At 34.8% G+C, this 24653-nt stretch overlaps 1 protein-coding gene and 1 non-coding gene across 2 annotated transcripts in view; one reads left to right on the forward strand and one right to left on the reverse strand.

Moving 5' to 3' along the window:
- The window catches only part of chm (chameau), a 67645-nt gene extending 45792 nt beyond the window's left edge, over positions 1 to 21853 (forward strand). The window contains exons 8-12 of the mRNA XM_065369151.1: positions 1545 to 1638; positions 14076 to 14222; positions 20830 to 20936; positions 21221 to 21346; positions 21425 to 21853. Of these exons, the coding sequence (XP_065225223.1) occupies positions 1545 to 1638; positions 14076 to 14222; positions 20830 to 20936; positions 21221 to 21346 (474 nt within the window). The 3' untranslated portion in view covers positions 21425 to 21853. The remainder of the gene's footprint in view (positions 1 to 1544; positions 1639 to 14075; positions 14223 to 20829; positions 20937 to 21220; positions 21347 to 21424) is intronic.
- Positions 20363 to 20436, reverse strand: TRNAI-AAU (transfer RNA isoleucine (anticodon AAU)). The gene has a single exon. It is a non-coding gene; the product is annotated as a tRNA-Ile (tRNA).
- Positions 21854 to 24653: the final 2800 nt, after the last annotated feature.

Below are 24653 nucleotides of genomic sequence, written 5' to 3' on the forward strand. Positions count from 1 at the left end.
GACCTACCCCTGCTCTGCCTCTCATAGTCGGCTGACTGGACTCTTGAGGTTATTGACCCGTCTGTCCGGACTCTCAAGGTCACTGAACTACCTGTCTGGCCTTATCAGGTCATTTGTCTGCCTGTCTGTTCTCTTAAGGTCATTGACCCGTGTGTCTGGACTTTCAAGATCGTCTGCCTATCTCTACCTGTTGGGCCTCTCACCAATTTATTTTTTTTTCTTTCAATTTTTGTAAGTCAAGAAGTCAAGAGGTTAAGACTTTGTATTTGGGTCATTTCACCTCAATTCGACCAACGCTTTTGAGTTACATGTCCTTCGATTTCGCTTAATTTTTTTTTACCATGTCTATCTCTACTAACTTACCCAATAAGTAAGAAACCCGCTATCAGTTTGGTCCCAGTCCCCTCAGGAGGGTTCGTGGGGAGGGGGCTTCAATTATTTTCACATTGTTTCAAGGTACTCAACTTCGGCAGCGCATACCTCCAAAGCTGTGATACTTTGATCAAAACTGATTTCACAGTTGTAAAGGGAATTGCATTTTGAACTTTTTAAGCATTTTGAAATTTTAAAAAGTTGAAGGTTGAACTTTCAAATTGAAAGTTTACTTAAATTTCAAAATGGCGTTGTAAGTGGGAGCTACCATTTAAAATTCAGAAAAAATTTCCATTGATGTACTTTTTGATGCATTTTTGAAATATTTAATTTTCGAGATGGGACCTTTTAATGGAGAGGGAGCACCCCCTCCCCCAAATTTAGGCAAAACTTTCAAAAAAAAATCTGGGGCATGTGATATATCGAATTGTATGTTTTTGGTGACGCTGAATACGAATATGACGTCAGATTTTTGATTGGGCACCATCTACGGCCCCCAGCACCTCCCCAGAGGGGGTAAAAGTCAAAAAAATAGTTTCATTTGTGTGACACATGAAATAGTATGTTTTTGATGACGCTGAACACGAATATGACGTCAGATTTTTGATTGGGCCCCACCTACGGCTCCCAGCACCTCCCCAAAGGGGGTAAAAGTAAAAATGGTTTCATTCGTGTGACACATGAAATAGTATGTTTTCGATATCGCTGAACCCGAATATTGCCTTAGTTTTTCAAATTGACCTCACCCATGGCCCCCAAATCCTCCCACAGTGAGTAAAAGTTCGAAAAATTTGTTTCATTTGTGTGATAGTACATGAAATAATATGTATGTTTTCGATAACACTGAACACGAATATAGCCTTAATTTTTTTCTATTTAACCTCATCCATGGAGCTTCAGGTCCTCCTTTGTGACTCTTACCTACACTGAAACTCGAAAACTATGGTATATTGATCAAACTGAAAACGAATTTAAAAAACGCGTGTCGTTCCTTGTGCCATCTTCATAAAAAATTTTCCGTTTGCACGGGCTCATTTAATTTTTATCAAAGAAAATTCTCAAATAATGAGCTAACATGCACTAATCGAGCAGAAAAATATTGAAAAAATATCGCAATTTTTTCTTACTCGATACGACTCGAACTAATCAATACAATTAATTTTTTGTTACAGGAAAAAAACTCGTTCCTGAACTTCAACGTGTCCTGTATTCTAACCCTACCACCATATCAACGTCAAGGATACGGCAGGCTTTTGATTGATTTCAGTAAGTAGCTAATTTTCTATATTCGCTTTTACGGCGCTGTAGACTGCAAAACATTCAACACGTTTCGTTTTCGACGATATCGCAGTGCAGCGTGGTGGTCGTGTCGATGTCGTCTCATCGTCTGCGTTTTGAAAAAAGAGTAAAACTAACGCCTTGAGACTGATGTTGAGCGACGTAGAACGACGTCTACTCCACGTAGCGAAAAAGAAAAGAGGAGAGGAAATCTGTTATTATAGGGTGCGTATAAATAGTGAGTTATATATACGAGAAAATGTTACCCTCGTCGTCGTACGTCTCGTAAACTGGATATAGAATCGCTGATCTTACCAGACATTGGGGGAGGGGTATCAAAAGGGACGATGGAAAAGCTCAGACGTTGCGAATTACATGCTTTATGATCAATTGGTTTCCAAACGTGGGAAAATTTCATCCGCATAACATGATCATAATACGTATATCTACTTTGATGTACTAGATAGGTAAGGTATAGTACATACTATAAAGCAAACTACGACTACGTTAGCGTTACTTTTAATCGTTTCAAAACTCCTCAACTTCGACTGCAGAAGCTGCGAAAGTTTCTCCGCACAGCGACTAAATTGTTTTTATTATTTGCATCTCTCGTCTGCTTCATAACGAACGATAGTAAATAGAATTTCGACTCTCTTCTCTTCTCTTCCTCTAACCACTTCTCACACCGAGCCAGCGATCGCGTAGTCTTTCGTTAAAAGGATTTGCGAGTGTGGTAAAAATTTCCTCAGCAACGTTGATGATGATGACGCCAGCGACGACGACGACGACGACGACGTTCGAGTGCAAATAATACGAAATTTCCACTTTTGTTCTTCTGGCGCGTTTACTTTTCATAGAGCATACTCGCGTAGCTTTAAATTTGAATATACGTTTAATTTAAAACCAAGCTTTTCGAGCGAGCTGCCGTTGCTGCTGCTGTTTCAGCGAGTGAAAATTACGTTTAACTAGCTTTTTTCTATACCAACTTTTCCCAGCACGTCACAACAGTGTACAAGACAGGTAAGGGTGTAAGCGTGCAGATAACGGAGAGACGGGCACCGGAGGGGCCAAATGTGAAAGAAGTTGAATTAAATTACGTGGTCGATTTGAAAGAATCAGTGCGCTGCGACGAGAGAATAAATAAAAATGAGATTTTTATTTAGTTATGGCTGCTAGAGCGAATAGAAAATATCTAATTAAGTAATGGAAGCGTTTTATAGTGGCGAAAAAAATATAGGAGGAGGGGGGTGAAGGGGTAAGAGGGAGGGGGAGGGTGAAAGTTTGTCGTATACTGAAAGAAGAGTTGTTGTATTTTTACGTTCGTGCGAGGATTTACGTTTTGAGTTTTTTTTTTTTGGTACGATTCACGTTCGTTGTGGTGTTTTTTTTTTCGGAGGTAGGTATTGGGTTGGAATTTTTTTTTTGGTACACGTGGAGTAAGATTTCGAAAAGTGAGAAAAAATTTTTAATTTGAAAAATAAACTTGGTGGAGAAAAAGTTTGAAAAATGAGATGAGTAAGAAAAAGCTACAGAAACAATCTGAAACAAGTACAAAATGAGCTGTGTGTGAGAAGGTGGAAGGGAGGGTTCTGAGCGTAAGAATGTTGTAAAATTATATGTAGATCTAACCAAAAGTATTTTGTATTAGCTTGAATGTGAACGAAGTGTCGGTTCAGTCAAAAAGTTCCTTAGTTGAATCATAATTGAGGCGGTTTTTCATAATTCAATGTCGTCCAACGTTTTAATACCCAATGTGATTTTTTTTCTTCAAAAAACTGAAAAAAAAATTAAAAATTGATGAAAATATTATTGGTTTTTAAAAGGTTGTCAAACTAAAAAATTGTTGAAATTTTTTGCAAAAAACGACAATTTTTGGATTTTTTTGCAAAAAACAACAATTTTTAAAATTTTTGCAAAAAACGACAATTTTTAAAATATTTGCAAAAAATGACAATTTTGGGATTAAATTTTTGCAAAAAAACAACAATTTTTAAAATATTTGCAAAAAACGACAATTTTTGAAATTTTTGCAAAAAACGACAATTTTTAAAATATTTGCAAAAACGACAATTTTTGAAATTTTTGCAAAAAACAACAATTTTTAAAGTATTTGCAAAAACCGACAATTTTTGGATTAAATGTTTGCAAAAAATAACAATTTTTGAAACTTTTTTGCAAAAACGGCAGTTTTTAGATTTTTTTTTGCAAAAACAATTTTTGAAATTTTTGCAAAAATAACGACAATTTTTAAAGTATTTGCAAAAACCGACAATTTTTGGATTAAATGTTTGCAAAAAATAACAATTTTTGAAACTTTTTTGCAAAAACGGCAGTTTTTAGATTTTTTTTTGCAAAAATGACAATTTTTGAAATTTTTGCAAAAAACGACAATTTTTAAAATATTTGCAAAAACCGACAATTTTGGATCAAATTTTTGCAAAAACCGACAATTTTTGGATTAAATTTTTGCAAAAAACAACAATTTTTAAAATATTTGCAAAAACCGACAATTTTTGGATTAAATGTTTGCAAAAACCGACAATTTTTGGATTAAATGTTTGCAAAAAACAACAATTTTTGAAACTTTTTTTGCAAAAACGGCAGTTTTTAAATTTTTTTTGCAAAAAACGACAATTTTTTTCAATTTTTGACAAAAAACCAGACTTTTTTGGCCATTTAGACAATAAAAAGCAAGACTTTTCGCTATTTGGACCAGAAAGAAAGACTCTGACATTTTCATGAAGTTTTGAAATTTATCGCAAAAAGCGAATATTTTTTCAAGATGAATGAATAAAATTAATTTTTGAAAATTCCGTCTTTTATCATAAAATCTCAAAAAATGAGGTAATTTTTTTTAAAAGTCCAACGTAACGGCAAGAATTTATTGTGTAATTTTTCCATATTTTTAAAAGTCAGACAGAATAAATGAAGAATTGAACTATTTCTTCCCAAGTTTTGAAAAATCAACATGACACAGATCAGTGTGATAAATACATATCCATGTGAAAACGCACTGTAGAAAATTGTACTTACAAGAATGTGTTTTTAGAATCTTTCATCAAATTTTTGAAAGATTTGCTCCAAAAGAATAGAGGGTGGGATTTGAAATATTTTAAATCGTCAAAAAAAGTGATAAGATCTTAAATTCCAAACTCAACAAAATTTTCAAAAAAGCAACTCACGGGTGTCAAAATTTAGGTTTTCAAGGGTGCTGAATGCTGAGATTCACGTTCTGATAACAAGGTTCCTCCAAAATTGAACTCAAACCCTCCAAAAGTGTATAAATATAAGACCAAAATTTTCGAAAAATGCAATATGACTGTCAAAATTATTGAAACACTTGGGAAAGCTCAGCATCAACTTCGGAGTCGAGAATTAATTTACTTTTCGAACATTATGATTCTGAAAAAATGATTCTCAAAAAACCGTGTGCATAATCAAAATTAAATGTTCACCATTTCTGTTGCTTTTTTTTCACCGCAATTTACTCTCAATTGGCCATTTTATTGCTGGGGTAGATTGTATGTAGTACTTCCGTATTTTAAGTTATTAACTTGGTATACGAGTATGTAGATATTCAGCAACAGAATAGGTACTCTAATCAGACACAAAATATTGATGATGAACAGTGACGATAATATGTATGTACTATGTGTAGAGAGGGATGATGATCCATGCCCTTGTTATAAGCTTATAGTAGCCGGCAGGGTATGTAAAGTGGTGAACGCAGGCTACACTACAATAACGTTTAATAAATTTTCATAAAGCCGTGAAAATATTCGCCTACTGTTTGTTAATGGACCTCTAGATAGACAGAGAGAAACTGATAACGAGAGATAGGCTACGTACAGAACGATAGAGCTCGACTAGCCGCGTAATCTCTATAATTAACGAATAGTAGGAAATTGACCGTCTGTGACCTTTGTGCGTTAAAAGCGGCGAGTTAACTGAATGAAATTCGTTTCTGGTAGAGCGATTTAAATTTTTACTCGAATCGTAATAACTAATAAGGTTAGGGGCAATGAATCGAGAGAATATTTCGCGAGAGCGATAGTCATTTTCGATAAAGCTCGAGTAGCATCTATCTATGTACTTGTACTCGTACTCGTATATGTAGATGTAGTACCTGGTGTAATGTAATTTTTGGGCGAGAATGAGAAGCCGTTCGAATTTAATTTTCGTTTGTATTGAAATTGGCTTTTCTACTGTAGATATGCAGCAGTCGAGTCGCGTCAACTTAATAAACGCGAATGCGAATGGCGGTGAAAGCTTGGAATCGAGATGCTTTTTCGGTGTATTTTTTAATGGAATATGTAGACTACATATTGTATGAATGCGAAAGCAACGTATTATACTCGTATTTGCAGACGATTGTCTGATATTTTTTACTACGTCTGAGTGAAATATTCTACTGGCATTTTACACGAGGGAAATACATGTATTTCAGAATGTGGATCAGGGGTTTTCAACGAGCATACCTAATTATGAAATTTTTATAGTTTTTGAGTAAAGCTTGTTTAAGTAAACATTTTTTCAATTTTTTGAAATATGTATTTTATCAGACTTGGAAAAATTTCAATCAATTCCTGACATCATGGTACCCTTGAGTGAAGTACAACTTTAGATACCAAATCCGACTTATGAGAACTTGAAAAAAAAAAATTAATAAATTGCTGAGAGGTTCTACAGGAAGACAGACGACCTTGAGAGGCTAGACAGATCGGTCAATGACCTTGAGAGGCCACGCAGGCACATAGATAACCTAGAAAGATCAGACAAACAGGCAGACAGATGACCTTGAGAAGTCAGAGAGACGATTCAGTGACATTAAGAGACCAAACAAACAGACAGACGGACAACCTTGGGTAGTCAGACAGACGGGTCAATGACCTTATGAGACCTCACAAACAGACAGAAAACTTTGAGATATAAGACAGGCACGCAGACAACCATGACAGGTTGGACAGGTTGGTCAGGGACCTAGGATCAATGACCTTAAGAGACCAGGAAGGCAGATATACGATCTTGAGAGGCTAGACAGGGAAGCAGACAACCTCAAGAGGTCAGACAGACGACCTTGGGAAGCCAGACAGACAGGTCAATGGCCTTAAGAGAACAGACAGGCAGATAGCCAACCATAAGAGGCTGGACAAGTGGGCCAGTGACCTCGGGTCAATGCCCTCAAGATGCCAGGAAGACAGATAGACGATCTTGGGAGGCTAGACAGGCACGCAGGCAACCTCAAAAGGCCAGACAGCCAGGTCGATGACCTTAAGAGAACAGACAGACAACCTTGAGAGGCTGTACAGGTAGGTCAATGACCTTGAGAAGACAGACAGACAGACAGACAAACGATCTTGGAAGCCAGATGATGGGTCGATGACTTTGAGAGGACAGACTGGAAGACAGATGACATTGAGAAGCCAGATAGAGAGGTTCGATGATCTTCCAATTCCAAATTACTTTCTAGAAGAAGCCTCTACAAGGCCCCCAAAAATTTGAAGAAAAAAATTGGGTGGCCGTTGCTTCGTTAAATTTTTAAAGACACTGATTTTTAATGTCGGTTCGATTTTTAGATAAAAGTTCCCTCATAAGGTCCCACAATGAGCTCTATATTTCACAAAAAATACGAATTTGAACGCTGATTTTGAATTTGAGCTTAGGTACATTTTGGACACAAACAGTAGACCCCCAAATTTCAAAAAAATGAAAAATTTGTGGGACCTAAGTATGTTTTGTCAAGTTTTTAGCTACGTAGGTAGATTCAAATTTGAACTTATTTTTTAGACACACTTCTCAGATCTCCTCAAAAATTCAAAAAGATCTAATTTGTTGAGTTTTGAGAGGTGCTGATTTCGAATTTGGTATCAATTTTGTTATAGTATCCTTCATCTTTTGTAAATTTCAATAAGCACGAAGATTTAAAAAAAATACTCTCAAGTTTATCATAGGTGAGGAGAGGAGAAGGGGCAAAATGAAATGTTTTCTGGCGCCAATTTGAAAAATTTCCATCATCAAAACAATTTTCAAAATTTGGGTAGATAAAACTTTCCAAAAATAATGTCATTTTTTGCAAAAAATTTCAAAAATTGTTTTTTTTTTTCAAAAAATGTTGTTTTTTACTAAAAATTTTAAACATAATTAAGTAATGAAAGATTATTACGTACCATTGGGAATGACGAGAAGAAGTTGTTCAAGAAGGGGTTCCAGTAAAGGAAGTAAGGATTTCAATATCACAACGAATTGGGATAAGAGAACATCGTAGCTCTGAGTAACTTGAGTAGCTGAAACTGCTTGTGCATAATCTCTTGGTTGTAATTTACAAAGATCTGAAGAAGATGAATTACTAGTTTTTGACGTAGCAATTGATGTGGGAAGATTCATCTTGGTCGGTTTATTCGTTTTCACTTTTTCTAATTTTTAATACGAAGGACATCCCCAGAAATTGGCAGTGTGGTCTCCACTGCAGTTCTGACACTTTGGAGTAGCTACGTTTCCATGCTCACAGGCCGAAGTTAAATGACTGCCAGCACATTTGACATACTGTGGGTCGAGTCTGCAAAAGTTTTTTGTGTGTCCAAAATTTTGACAATTATGGCATTGAATGGGACCACTGGGTTTCTGGCATTCTTCTACTTTAATGAGGGCATGGAAGATACTTTTAAGATCAAAGATTTGTTTGCCTGCTTCGTTTGCATGAACATCAATAGCGCAGACTGGAATCGGCTTTTGGTTTCGGTAAAGGCGGCGGACAGTTAGAGCTGGAATGCTTTCTTTAAGAAGAGTACCTTGAATTTTGTTGTCTGTAATCGAATAGGGGACATTCTTCATCACCACAGAAATTTTTTTCTATTTAGGATTACTAAATGTAAAGAATCGTCTTTTATCTTCTTCAAATTTTCTGGTCAAATTACGAAAATCATCAATGTCTGTCAAGAATAATTTAAGAACCTGATTTGTTGTTTTGGTTTCAAATTTTTTTTGTCGTAATTTTCTTGATTTCTAAGAGTTTAGACATATAATTCTCAACATCCGGAAGAATAATCAGAGGGATTCTAACCTTTGAAGTTTCTTTTGAAGTCGACGTATTTTCTTTAGGTTTTTCCACTGCAATTTTTTTTTTTTTTTTTGAAAAATAGTGCAAAAGTCTTGCTTTTTGCCGGAAATTGGCCTTTTTTCTTGGACATTGCAAAATTACAAATATGGGTGGTTACCAAAAGGACCTGCTTTTTGCCAAAATTGGAAAAATCTCCGTCGTGTTTCATGATCAGATTTTAATATTTGAAATAACCAGCTTAGTCCGCCACGTGACAATAGGAATAAATACACCCCTCCTCCACCCTCCCCTCCCACCCAGATCCTCTGGGACAACTTTTTTCTTAAAGGGGACACCGTAACAAAAATTTTAAAGCCAACTTGAAAAAAAAAAGTTGGCCTGACCAACAAATTGTCGGTCATTTTGAATGATTGACAGGTCAGTTGAAATCATAGGCATTGCTTTCCAACGTAGTACTCGCACGAAATGTTTTGAACTGGACAAAGCTAATTCAATAGAGCGTGCAAAAATTTATCACCTGCCAAAATTTCAAGTGCCAAAGTGTATTTTTCAATTTTTGGTCAATTTTTGAAAATCAAATCTGAACCAAAAATGTGAAAAAAATCAAAATTTTACCAAATTGACCTAGAAAGATGAAATTTGGAATGTTACCCTATTTTCGTCCTGTCAAATCGATAGAAAGCGGTTTCAATCCATTTTGAGCAATTCTGGAGCCTCCAGCAGATTTTTGAAACTTGAAATTTCCATAAAATATCATCAATTGAAGTTGGAAATTCGAAATTCATGCTGTACTCCAACTTAAATACGTTATTTAGTCGACTATAGGCGAGTTGAAGTTGTTTTGGAGCCTCCAGCAACTTTTTAAACATTTTTGGAGCCTCCAGTAGAGTTTTTAAATTTTAAACCACAAAATTTCATTTCCTATTGTCATATGCCGGACCAGATCGTTTCAATATGAAATGTTCTAGCTTTTTAGTTTTTTTTTGGGTGATTTTTTTCCGCATTCCAATGTTTAGTTCATATTTTATTATGTTTTTGTTTTTTTTGGTTACTTTGTCAATCTTTTTTGATGTATTTACTTGGTTTTTTTTTGTGGAAAAAATTGGGTACGAGCTCTGCTTTTTTATTTTCTTTGAAATCTCACAAACGAAGTGCTCAAAGTTCAGTTTATCTCGAGCTCAAATTATTATAATTTTTTTTTTGAAAATCCAAGCTCAAAAAATATGTTTTTATATCAGTTTCAAAAATTTGATATTTCTATTAAACCACGAACCAATCCCATTCACTGCAAAATTCCAGCATCGAAGGGTCAATTCACAAAACTCTCATCTCTGCAAACGTTACCAGCCGCCTTACACACGCCAGTCTAGTCTACTATACGCAAAAGTGCATCAAGTGGTAAACTTTGAGCATCCCTGCTACAGACAAATGCGGATGACGTTACAAATAGTTCAGTATACCAGCACATTAACGTGTGCACCAGCTATATACATGAACGCAGCAGGGACAGACGCGACGACGGTGGTAAAAAGCGCACAGCACAGATAGAGAGACAGACGTAGGTAGAACCACGAGAGAGAGAGAGAGAGAGAGAAAGAGAGAGGAGCGACAAAGGCTACACAGTACAGATGATGGAATCGGTGCGGAGAGTTTTCATCTTATATTGCATTTTCCCTCAATAAATAACGCGAAACGGCGCGTCTAGTCGCATCGATTTTCCACATCCTGCGTATTCTTCGGACGACCCCCTCACTTCGGCCCCCCAAGCTCAGTCTGCTCAGCCGGCGAGAACACACAACATAGCAAAAGCTCGCGTTAAAATGGACCTTTTTGTTGTTTGGGTCCTATGTGTACGACGTAGTCTCTATCCTACTGTATGTTGTACTGTATACGTAACATTACAGCTGGATGCTGGAAAAGCACGCCGAGTGGCTCAGTGGCTGGCTTGGCTGGTCCCGTCGTCATCGTAAATTCGTAGTCAGACAGCATTTGATTTTCTATCAGCCGTTTCATTCGTCTGGATGCGCCTTCGGCTCGCTCTGGCACGCGTTCCCCTCCCCCCCCCCACCGTCTGCCTTCTTATGGTGCATGGGATACGAGCGAGGTGACGCGACGTGCAAAAAATCCGTCCTTTTGACACTTTCTCTCTCCCACTGATCATCCTTTCTCTTTTTATAGGTTTGCTTTGCCTGCCTGATGGTAACTACATATAAATAACGTGTGTTGTGTGTACGAAGACTATGAAGGCAGTGAAGGCGACGACGACAGTGTGGTGTATTTACCGACGTCTGAGTTAACGTTTGTTTAGCTAATATCGAAAAAGGGTAAATCAGAAAAGTAAAAATTTTTTAGACGTCTGAAACGTACGAGTAATTTTATACTTAGGCAAAGCTATACTTTGCTATTTCAATTGTTAACTTTTGTAACGGAATAAATTAGCTTTGTCGATAGCTACTATAGAGATATAGGTACTCTGTCTGATGCGTTTGTATACCTTATACTACTAGTAAGAGTATACGCTATCAAATGTTCTCGGGGGAATTTTATTCCATAAATTATTATAGTGTACTTACCATTGCTTCGAGGTATTGAAATTTTCGTAGAAAAACTTTCGCGAGTCTAGACTACTTACTTCTCTTGTACGTATTTATTGATAGATACGTGCTTGAGGTTTACTATATGGTGAAAGCAAACAAAGCTCGCGAGCATGAAATAATTCAAAATGTAACGATATGATTATTGTAAGTTGTAGAAAAAATGTATTTGTGATGAGTACTTACATTATTATATAACATGTAGATTTGTAATGTGGTGAAAAAAATATGTATTGAACAAGTTGTTTCTGATAAGCAAGATGTCCCAGTCAGCAGAAAAATTTTTGGACTGGGTTGTGAAAAACCAAAGAAATATTTCAAAATGTACCTCCTGACCAAATTTCAAGAGCTGAGTTTGATTTTTCGATGTTTGGCAAATTTTTAAAAAATTTTAATGGAGTCAGTTTTTTCTGAAGAAATATAAATTTGATCAAATTGAGGTAGAAAGATTGGACTTTATTATTTTAGATCTCCTGAATCAAGAAGTGGTGGTGTTGAATGATTCTGAAGCCTCGATAGAATTTTTGGGTTTTCCAGTTTTTGGAAATTATTTCAAAAAGTAGATACTGAAACGAAATTAAGCCCTTATAAGACATTTTCGAGCCACATGGACTTGAATTGATGAACCGGATAAAGGGGAATCAAAAGAGACCCCCTCCCTTCACCATGAAAGAACATGGAAAATTTCTGATTCTAAAATTCGTTTTTCAATTCTTAGCAAATTTTTGAAAATTCAAATTGGCTTCATTTCTCATGAAAAAATTGATCAAATGATATAAAATGCTGAAATTTCGTTTGTATCCTATTTATACCTAACGGTATAGAAACGTTCTGAAGCCTCCAACGCCTCAAAGAATCTCACCAACAGAAATTTCAGGTGCAGAAAATGCAATTTTTTATTTTTGGCGAATTTTTGAAAATTGAAATGTGGCCCTTTTCTTTTGAAAAAAAATCAAAATTCGATTAAAATGACATAAAGAGCTAAAATTTGTGGTTCATTTCCTATTTTCGACCTGTCGAGTCCATTGGTGATGGTTTTGAACTGATTTGTAAACTCCAGCGGATTTTTGGATTCTCCAGTTTTCGAAAAAACGCTGTAAGTGGGGAGAAAATTTTATTCAGCACCTATCAACTCGAATTTACCACCTTTGTGACCTTTACGATCGACTTAGGCACATATTTTCAAAATTTTTGCGTGTCCCTTCAAACCCAAAATTTTCTCCAGCTAATATTTGAAAAAAATTCGAAATTTATAGTTCATCTACGTGTTATGGAAAAACACTAAATTCAGTTTATACCGTATTTTTGACCTCCTGAGTCGATTAGTGATGGTTTCGAACTGTTCTGGAGCCTCCAGCAGATGTTTGGATTCTCCAGTTTTCGAAAAAAACGCGATAAATAAGATTAAAATGAAATTCAGCGCCTATGAAACTTGGATTTATCATCTTCGGGGGTCCAAAATTTTCTCCGGCAATAATTTTTGAAGAAATTGAAAAATGTGTCGATAAATAGGTTCACAAAAAATGGTAAATCCAGGTTCATAAGTGTTGAATTTCATTTTCACCTTTTTTACAGCTCTTTTTCTTTTGGAAAATAAATAATTCGAAATTCTGATATGGAAGTGGAGGCTCCAGAACGGTTCCAAACTGTTATCAAACGATTCGGATGGAGGGAAGGGGGGGGGGGTTATTAATCGAGCATAAAGCAAATTTCAGCTGCTGTGTAAATATGATGAAATTTTGATTTTTTTTCGTTATAAATAAGTCAAATTTGAATTTTCAAAAATTAGCAAAAAAACGAAAAATGAATTTCAGCACCTGAAATTTTCAACGATGTTTTTTTTTGGAGGAGGAGAGGAGCTCGTTTGATTCCCTTGTGCCCGATCCAAAATTTTTTATTCCAGTTGGGATACTTCCCCTCATTGGGTGGTGAGGGGGGGGGGGGCAAAATCAGATTTTTAAATGTGAAGAACTAAAATTTTAGATAATTTGCCGAAGACTTTTCATAATGTAGGTACCTATGATTATTTTATTGAACTGAATGCAATTTTTTAAAAAAAATGGTTCAAAAAACAACCATTTTTGAATTTTTTATTTTACGTTTTCAGCGGTTATGGGGGGAGGGGGGCTGAAAACCTATTATGTAGATTGTAGATACCCCACTGCTTCCCTTGTGAAAGAATGGCTTATTCGAGTTCGAAGTTTGTTTCAAATCAGAGAAATCCTGAAATCTGCTGGAGGCTTCTTAACGACTCGAAATCATCACCAATTGATTCAGGAGGTCGAAAATTGAACACAAATTAGATTTCAACTGTTTCCCTCAATTTTAATCAAATGATTTTTTTGGGAAATAAATTGATTTTTTCTTTTCAATTCGTCAAAAATTTAAAAACTCGATCCAGCAGCTAAAATTGGGTGTAGTGGTATAATTTTTGAATGCCTTTTCAATTTTCCTCTGTCTGGTAGAAAAACGGTACCGTTGGCTTGAAATATCTCCTTTTCGAGGGTCCAAAGAATCAAAAAAAAAAAAAAATTGAAAAATTAAAAAACGTTTGAATGAATATTGAAAAATTTCTCGACAAGCCAATCTTTGCATGATGTTCTGAAATTTCTACTCAAACAAGATGAGAAATTACAATTTTATTTTTAAAAATTTCACTCCAGGATTTTTTGACTTATACTTTTACCTACCTACTTATTATGTATGTACTTCATGAATTATGATACTTACGTGTACTTAACTTATGTAAGCATTTCTTTTTTTGTCTATCGCAGGTTATTTGCTGACGAGAGTTGAAGGCAAAATTGGTTCACCTGAAAAGCCCCTTTCAGATCTGGGGCTAATATCATATCGAAGTTATTGGAAAGATGTACTCCTCGAGCGACTATGCAACATGGGAGGCAAACAAATATCAATAAAAGGTGAGAAACATCTCAATTTATTTGCGCATGCTACTTACTTCTGTCTTTGAATTATTTTAATTTTACTTGAAAACATTTTCAACGAGGGGGAAGGGGGAGTGTATTTTTACATACAATTAAACTATAGTATTAAGTAGAACTTTTTTTTTTTGAAGATTTTACAATATTTTACTTATCATTGAAGTTTTAAGAGCGAATCTTTCGAGTGATTATTGTTTAATTGTTTAAAAACAAAAAAAATGAATTGCGTTCAATTTTAGGATTATTTTCAAAGGCATTTGATGACCCACCTTAATGAACAACATGTTTTTTGAGTACTTTTGCAGAATTTTGAGCCCAAAAATTATGTCATGATTCTCGAAAAAAAATGATTCTCTGTAGATTTTTGAAAAAGTATCCTGCGACCTATCAAAATAGGTTAAAATTACACGAAAAATTCAAATATTTTGATGAAAACGTTTTTTGAGCATTTTTTGAAGAATTTTGAGTTTATAATATTGTGTTATGATTTTTGAAAAAGTGTCATATTCGACCTATAAAAATAGGTTAATACTTCACGAAAAATTCAATTAATATACTCGTATCAATGAAAATGTTTTTTTTTTTTGAGCATCAATTACGCGAATGAGAATTATTCGAAATGCTTTGAAACCTCATTAAAAATTAATGAAGTATTTCCCAAAAAGGAGACAAGTAGCTCAAAATTCTTCAAAAGTGTGCAAAGAGTTTAAATGTAAAATTTTGGCTTTCTGCAGAAATTTTTACCCATTTCAATAAATCACACGTTATGACACTTTCTTCAAAAATCTCGAAAATAATCAACCAATTTTGAGTTTTAAAACGCTTCAAAAATCCTACCTAGAACAAATTTTTTTTCGAAAAATTCGCATTTCTTTAGAATTTTAATCAATTTTGATAGGTAACATGTTGCTATTTTCAAAAATTCCTAAAATCATGACCCGATGGCGGGCTCAAAATTCTTCAAAAATACTCAAAAAACATTTTCGAGGAAATATTTGAATTTCTGGCAAAATCTTGATCTATTTTGATTGGTTGCATGTGACTTTTTCAAAATTTCCAAAAATCACTACCTCAATTTTGAGCTCAAAATGCTTCGAAAATACTCAAAAAACATTTTGGACGAAATATTTGAATTTATGGCAAAATTTTGATCTATTTTGATAGGTCGCATGTCACCTTTTCAAAACGTTGTTTGTTAGAATATTTGAATTTTTCGTAAAATTTTAACTCATTTCGATAAGTCGCATGTCGCTTTTTCAGAAATTCCAAAAATCATTACCTCAATTTTGGGCTTGAAATTCCTCGAAAATACTCAAAAAACATTTTTAATGAAACATTTGAATTTTTCACAAAATTTTGATGCATTTTGATTGATCGCACGTTACTTTTTCAAAACTTCCAAAAATCACTACCTCAATTTTGAGCTCAAAATACTTCGAAAATACTCAAAAAACATTTTGGACGAAATATTTGAATTTATGGCAAAAGGCTATAGGTGGATAAGTATGGTGAATTTGCCCCCGAGAGCTTCAGGTTTGATATTTGCATGGAAGGTTGGTACCCTTGAGCACCTTCCGCACGAAAGTTTCAGACCCCCAGGACCCCCCGTTTTTGAGAAACCCCCCCCTTTTCTAAAATTACAATAAAAATTTTTTTCTCAGCCCCATGTGAACCGATTTTTTTAATTTTTTGGTATGTTGTAAACATCCATAAGAGGCATCCCCACAAAAAATTTCAACCCCCTCCCCCCATATTTTCCCCTCAAAATGGTGTTTTTTAGTTTTGTTTGCCCGTTTTAGCAATGATCATGATTCGGCACAAAAATGCGAATAGCATTTTTAAATGTATTCTTGACTCCTACAAAACATATATTTTTTTCAAAAAAAATTTTTTGGTGGGCCGTGGTCAAAAATTGAAAAAACCAACAGAGGGGGTTAAAAATGGATTCTGGTGTAAATCATTGTTTTTGGTAAACAAGGTGTCGTTTCCATATGAATCGAACCCCCCGAACACGAATATGACGCCCAATCTTATGCTACCCTCATCCACACCCCTCCAGCGCCTCTGCCCCTTCTCAATTTTTACTATATCAAAAGTTCAGCTATTTTCGTAATATTGGTGTCGTTTCCAAATGAATCGAACCCCCCGAACACGAATATGACGTCCAATTTTACGCTACCCTCATCCACACCCTTCCAGCGCCTCTGCCCCCTTCTCAATTTTTACTATACGAGTATTAAAAGTTGAGCTATTTTCGTAATGTTGGTATTGATTCCATATGGATCGAACCCCCCGAACACGAATATGACGTCCAATTTTACGCTACCCTCAACCACACCCCTCCAGTGCCTTAGCCCCCACCTCAATTCCTACTATATTAAATATTGAGCTATTTTTATAATGTTGGTATCGTTTCCATATGAATCGAACCCTCCGAACACGAATATGAATTCCAATTTTTTGCTACCCTCATCCACACCCCTCCCCAGTGCCTCTGCCCCAACTCAATTTTCACTATATATTGAAAGTTCAGATATTTTCAAAATGTTGGTGTCGTTTCCATATGAATCTAACACCCCGAATACGAATATGAAGTCCAATTTTATGCTAACCGCAACCACAACCATTTACAGTGCCTCCGCCCCCACCTAAACCATAAATGATTTCACCAACTCTGATCAATCTTCTACAAATAATTACTCGGGTTGTTATTACTTTTAAAAGTATGTTTCGCGAAGGTTGAAAACTCGTAAAACAATGACCATCGCAAGGTTCAAACTTTAACATTCAAGTTTCGAGGTTTCCATTCGTGCCAAAATGACACCCAGCATTATGAGAATAGGTTTAGCGTTTCGAATAATAAAAATTGTCGAGCTAGCTGTAGCCTGAAAGGCGATGGATAAGAGTAGAGCTAAATTGGACTCCATATTCGTGTTCGGGGTGTTCGACTCATGAAGAACCGACACCAACATTATGAAAATATCTGAACTTTCAATATAGTGAAAATTGAGTTGGGGCAGACGCACTGGGGAGGGGTGTGGATGAGGGTAGCGTAAAATTGGACGTCATATTCGTGTTCGGGGGGTTCGATTCATTTGGAAACGACACCAATATTACGAAAATAGCGCCTGAACTTTTGATATAGTAAAAATTGAGAAGGGGGCAGAGGCGCTGGAGGGGTGTGGATGAGGGTAGCATAAGATTGGGCGTCATATTCGTGTTCGGGTGGTTCGATTCATATGGAAACGACACCTTGTTTACCAAAAACAATGATTTACACCAGAATCCATTTTTAACTCCCTCTGTTAGTTTTTTCAATTTTTGACCACGGCCCACCAAAAATTTTTTTTTGAAAAAAATATATGTTTTGTAGGAGTCAAGAATACATTTAAAAATGCTATTCGCATTTTTGTGCCGAATCATGATCATTGCTAAAACGGGCAAACAAAACTAAAAAACGCCATTTTGAGAGGAAAATATGGGGGGAGGGGGTTGAAATTTTTTGTGGGGATGCCTCTTATGGATGTTTACAACATACCAAAAAATTAAAAAAATCGGTTCACATGGGGCTGAGAAAAAAATTTTTATTGTAATTTTAGAAAAGGGGGGGTTTCTCAAAAACGGGGGGTCCTGGGGGTCTGAAACTTTCGTGACGGAAGGTGCTCAAGGGTACCAACCTTCCATGCAAATATCAACCCTGAAGCTCTCGGGGGCAAATTCACCATACTTATCCACCTATAGCCTTTTGATCTATTTTGATAGGTCGCATGTCATCTTTTCAAAACGTACAAAAATCATTACCTCAATTCTGAACTCAAAATTGTTCGAAAATGCTCAAAAAAATTTGTTGTTAGAATATTTGAATTGCTCGCAAAATTTCAATTCATTTTGATAAATTGTATGGTGCTTTTTCAGAAATTTCAAAAATCATTACCTCAATTTTAGGCTCAAAATTCCTCGAAACTACTCAAAAAAATGAAACATTCGAATTTTTCTCAAAATTTTGATCCATTTTGATTGGGTCGCATGTCACTTTTTCAAAAGTTCAAAAAATCATTACTTCAATTTCAAAAATTATGACTCAATATTGGGCTCAAAATTCTTCAAAAATGCTCAAAAAATATTTTCGACGAAACATTTGAATTTCTCGCAAAATTTTGATCTACTTTGTTAGGTTAAATGCGGTCGAATGTCACTTTTTCAAAAATTCCAAAAAAATCATTACCTCAATTTTGGGCTCAAAAAACTTCGAAAATACTCAAAAAAATATTTTCGACGAAACATTTGAATTTCTCGCATAACTTTGATATATTTTGATAGGTCGCATGTCTTTTTTCAAAACTTCCAAAAATCATTACCTCAATTTTGGGCTCAAAATTCCTCGAAAATACTCAAAAAACATTTTTAATGAAACATTTGAATTTTTCACAAAATTTTGATCCATTTTGATTGGTCGTATGTCACTTTTTCAAAAGTTCAAAAAATCATTTCTTCAATTTCAAAAATCATGACTCAATATTGGGCTCAAAATTCTTCAAAAATGCTCAAAAAATATTTTCGACGAAACATTTGAATTTCTCGCAAAATTTTGATCTACTTTGTCAGGTTGCATGCTCTCGAATGTCACTTTTTCAAAAATTCCAAAAAATCATTACTTACACTCAATTTTGTGCTCAAAATACTTCGAAAATACTCAAAAAAATATTTTCGACGAAATATTTGAATTTCTCGCGAAATTTTGATCTATTTTGATAGGTCACATGTCTTTTTTTCAAAACTTCCAAAAATCATTACCTCAATATTCTGGGCTCAAAATTGTTCAAAAATGCTCAAAAAATTTTTTTGTTAGAATATTTGAATTCATCGAAAAATTTTAACTCATTTTGATAAGTCGCTTCTCGCTTTTTCAAAAAATCCAAAAATAATTACCTCAATTTTTGGGCTCAAAATACTTCAAAAATACTCAAAAACCATTTTTGACGAGACATTTGAATTTCTCGCGAAATTTTGGTCACAAAGTTCCAAAAATCATTGGTTCATTACCTTAATTCTGGGCTCAAAATTGTTAGGAAGTTCTTTTAAAAAATGTTTGTTAGAATAATTTGAATTTCTCGCTAAATTTTAACCTATTTTGATAGGTCGCATGTCGCTTTTTCAAAAATTAAAAAAATCATTACCCAATATTGGGCACAAAATTCTTCAAAAATACTCGAAAAACATTTTTAATGAAACATTTGAATTTTCCCCAAAATTTTGATCCATTTCCATTGGTCGCATGTCACTTTTTCAAAAGTTCAAAAAATCATGACTTAATATTGGGCTCAAAATTCTTCAAAAATACTCAAAAAAACATTTTCGACTAAACATTTGAATTCCTTGCAAAATTTTGATATATTTTGATAGGTCGCATGTCACTTTTTTAAAAAATTCCAAAAAACTATTACTTTCCTCAAATTTTGGTTTAAGTAACATTTCTTTTAAATACTCAAAAAACAATAGATCTCGTTTTGAAAATTAATTGTTGGAAATCAGCTGAAAAAACGTCTTCTGAGTAACTTTCCCCGAATTTTCAAATTATATTTTACAACTTTTGTGTCCAATGCATCGTGAGTACTTGAACATTGACCTTGAAAGTTCAGCTTGAAGCTTTTAAAATTTCAATTATCGATTTTGAAATTAAATCTTCTATTTATTCCCTTCAATGTCTCACGAACAGATTCGCTGTAACTCGATCCAGTCTTGAGATATTATTTTTCAAACTTTGACCGGTAGTTTCGCAAAAAATGCTTGAAAATGAAGACTTTTGCCCTGTTTTCCCCTCATCCCCTGAAGGCTTAGGACAGAAATCATGGCGACTATTTTATTAGACCATCCAGAGGAACACTTCAAAATTAACTAGAGTAAAATCGGAGACCTCATGCCAATTTTTGTTCTGCTTATAATGCAATCTGTCATAAGAATCCTACTATCTGTATACAAAACTTCCATTACACGTAATATTTTCAAAAAAAATACGATTTGAACTCGATAAAAAATCCAATTTCGAATTTTAATCGTCTTTCGACCCTTTAAAAATCGAATCGAATAATTTCCCACGAAAAAAAATCACAAAAAATATTTGGCCCATGGGGGGATCGAACCCACGACCTTCGCGTTATTAGCACGACGCTCTAACCAACTGAGCTAATGGGCCAGGTTATGAATCTTGGCGGTTTTCACGATACACAAGCCACGTTTCGTAACACAATCAGTGTTGCCATTCTATACCAACTTAAACGTAGTGTTCCTCATATCTCCACATCCAAACCGGATAAACTTCCTGGCTCTTCTAATAAACCCTTCCCCTTCAGCCTCCTTCCTGTCTCGATGACGACGACGACGATTCAAATACACACACATTCCATAATATTATATCGACGTCGAATTATTTATTATTATTAAATACCACACCGTAGAAAACGCGGGTAATTAGTATTTTTCAATCGATGTAATATCATCGAGGAGATGTCGATGGAGGTTATTTATTTATTTTCAATACGTGTAGAATTTATGTAATTTTTTTATTCTACTTTGTTTTTCGCTGCAGATATGAGCCAAGAATTAGCCATCAACTCGTACGATATTGTGAGTACATTGCAAGTACTTGGTATGATGAAGTACTGGAAAGGCAAGCATATAATATTGAAAAAACAGGTACGTTTGTCCAGCTCCACTCCAGCCTCCAGTTGGTATTTAAATTTATTACCATTTTAAGCCTTTTCCATTCCATGGCTCCGGCCTATGTAGACTCAAGGCTGTTTTTATACATACGAGTCGGAATCTCGTATTTTACCTTTACCTACCTACCTACCTTAGCTTATGTGATAATCGATCTAATCTTCGACTCGGAAGATCCAATATTCTAAGAATTTCTGCGGTTTTTTTCCAATCGTTGAAGTCCATTCGATAATATTTTGTATTTTCGATTTTTTTTCCAGGAGGTTATACAAGAGTACTTGGAGAAAAGATCCAAACGAAGGCATCCGGTGTATAAAGAAATAGATCCAAAATGTCTCAGGTGGCATCCACCCAATCCAGTTAATCATAATTTAAACGCTTCCTGAGTAAGTTATCAATTTTTTCCCCCAAATATTAATAATAATTATTATCCTAAAATATTAATTTCGAATTTTTTTTTACAGCATTTGAAAAAAATGTGCGCAATGCCCTCCCAATCAGCGCCATGAATTTGGCCAAATGGCCAACTGGTTTGGCCGCTGGAAGAAAGAGAAAAAAATTTAGTTAATTGAATTTTATTAAGTTTTCCATTTTATACATTAGTGTTTGTTTTATAGTATTTTATATTACACGACTAACGTATCATGGCGACGTACGTTGTTTCAAAATGACAAAAATACGATTTAAGTAGGTGAATTTTATTTTTCTTAATTCTTCTTTCTTTTTTTTGTGAATTTTAATTAATGGTTCTCTTTTTTGTTTTTATTTTCCTTCTTATATTTTTTGTCTGATTTCTCTATTTAATTATTGCTGTTTACGTGAATGAATTTTTACTTGTAGTTGTACGATTTGTTATTTGTTATTTTAATAAATGTCTCCGTTTTGTTATTTAATCGCCGCTGTTTTGTTCTTTACTCCCTCTCTTGTGAATTGTGATCCTCTCTATCCTTTGCAAAGGTCGCTTGTAAAGACGAAACGATAAATTTTACGAGCTGAAAGTTGCGTCTGGCACGATTCAAACATTGTTGCGAGTCGAGATGGGTGTTTTAAACCAAAGATAAAAAAATTGATTGACTATAAAACATAAACAGGTACCAACTACCGAGACGAGTAATTCAAATGCTGCAAAAGCAGATGCTTTCTTTACATCATTGTATTGGCCAAATGAACGTTAAACTTTATGGATCGTTAATGTTCGCCTTTTTTTCCCTCCTCTTTCTCTCTTTTTTGTAGTGGTATTGGTATTATTTGCCAAACGTATAAAATTTCATGTCGGTGACGAGTTGTTGTATATTGCGTGAGATTTATAATATAAAAGATCAAACATCTTGAGAAGTGTGTTCCAAAACCACGAAATAGTGTTAAAAAATATTATTTATTTTTGTGTGCAATAATTGTCGTATTTACGAAGATGGGTAATTTTATGCAAGAAATATTGTCGATTTATTGTTAAATGAGAAGAAGAGGAAAGAGGAAGGATAGGGGTTTAAAATTTGAGTCGTCTGGTCAGAATCAACCCTTAAATGTGCCTCTTTCCCTCTTTTTCCTTTTCAGCAAACGAGTCTGTGGTTTGTCTTTTGCAAGTGAGAAGTTCGACCAACCTATTCGACGAGCAACTTGACTTGTGTGCAAGTATTGCGGTTTGCCTACCTTTGGAGTGACAGGATTCTGTATTACTGACTCGTGTGTTTTGGTGGGAAATGATTCATTTTTTTCAGGCGTTTGGTTGGGTCTTAGATGATGAGATGGTTGCTGGATGTGGATTGGAGATTTTAGATTTACATCTAGATTTGTGGGGGAAAGAAGGAGAATGAATTTGCACATTTATTTTCAATTTTGATTTTGACGGGACTAAAATTTAAACTTAATTTGTGATCTGTTTTTTTTTTTTTTTTTTTTTTTTTTAAATAAAAAATGCCCAATCTGAGAATTGGTCAGTTCAAGTTTTGCCACCCCCTCCCTGAGGAACCCCGTTTGCTATTTTTGTCAAAATAATACCGAATTTGTGCTTATAGGGTCATTCCACGTCAATTTAACCAAGAAGTGGTAGGGGGGTTCAGCGATTTATTTGAAATCTTTCCTATGGTAAGACCTTCGGAAGGAATGACCAATGGCGCAAATCGCAGCCCTCTAGGCCATTTTTAAAGGCAGCCAGGGGGTGTCAAAGTTTTCAGTGAACCTAAAATATCATCCATTTCAGCAGTGGATTACTCGATAACCGCGATACCTACCAAAATGGAACTTTTTCCCATAGTTAGAGGTTTTGAAAGGCTTTTTGGTGATATCATGAAAATCAGTGTTGCCACTTTTTTTTGTACAAAAAATTAGCTCGAAAAGTTTCAAAACGTAGTTTTCATATCGTTCTGACTCTAAAAAATTCTGAAAAAAATATATTATGGACAACTTTTCATGCTAAACAACATATTAAAAAATTGGGATGGCACTATGTTGCAAAGTCAATTTTTAAAAATTTTAAGTTTGCAAAAAAATTCGATTTTTTGATTTAAAACACGAAAAAAAGTTTGGACTGGTGAAGTTGACCCATTTGACCCCTACTTTTACGTATCTGTTGAAAAAGTTGAAAAACCCCATTCACTCGATGAAATGAACTCATCACAAAAAAATTAAAATTCGAAAAGATTCAAGAAATAAACGAATTTTTATTTTTTTGTTGTGAGTGTAATTTTTATCAACTTTCTCATGAAATACGTCAGAAAGAGGTCAAAATAAGACAACTGAATAAATTTTAACTTTTTTTGATGTTTGAAATTGAAAACTGATTTTTTCGAATTTTGATTTCTTTGTGAAGAGTTCATTTCATCGAGTGAAAAGGTTTTTTCAACTTTTTCAACAGATACGTAAAAGTAGGGGTCAAATGGGTCAACTTCACCAGTCCAAACTTTTTTTCGTGTTTTAAATCAAAAAATCGAATTTTTTTGCAAACTTAAAATTTTTAAAAATTGACTTTGCAACATAGTGCCATCCCAATTTTTTAATATGTTGTACAGCATGAAAAGTTCTCCATAATATATTTTTATCAGAATTTTTGACTTTTCTAGCTAATTTTTTGTACAAAAAAAAGTGGCAGCACTGATTTTTATGATATCACCAAAAAGCCTTTCAAAACCTCTAACTATTGGAAAAAGTTCCATTTTGGTAGGTATTGCGGTTATCGAGTAATCCACTGCTGAAATGGATGATATTTTAGGTTCACTGAAAACTTTGACACCCCCTGGCTGCCTTTAAGAATGGGCTAGAGCCGCTAGAGGGCTGCGATTTGCGCCATTGGTCATCCCTTCCAAAGGTCTTTCCACAGGAAAAATTTCAAAAAAATCGCCGACCCCCCCCCTACCACTTTTTGGTCGAATTGACGTGGAATGACCCTATACTATAGATAGGGTGTTCAAAAACGTGTATTTTAACACCTATCATGAAATTCAAGCTCAGTTTCTAATTTTATTTATCTGCCAAAATAATCATATTGTTTTGATAGGTACCCCAAATGTTTAAGCTCATTTTTCAAAAATTAATTAATATGCAACGATGACCTCAAATATGTAATCAGCAAGCTACAATTAGCATAAGACGTGATTAAAATATAATAATAACATGAAAATCATGATCAGGGATCTCAAACGCGGATGAAAAAAACTCCCATTTTAAAAAAATCAAAAGTGAATGAATTCCCGGGGA

This window comes from Planococcus citri, chromosome 5, assembly GCF_950023065.1.
Source record: "Planococcus citri chromosome 5, ihPlaCitr1.1, whole genome shotgun sequence".
NCBI lineage: Eukaryota > Metazoa > Arthropoda > Insecta > Hemiptera > Pseudococcidae > Planococcus > Planococcus citri.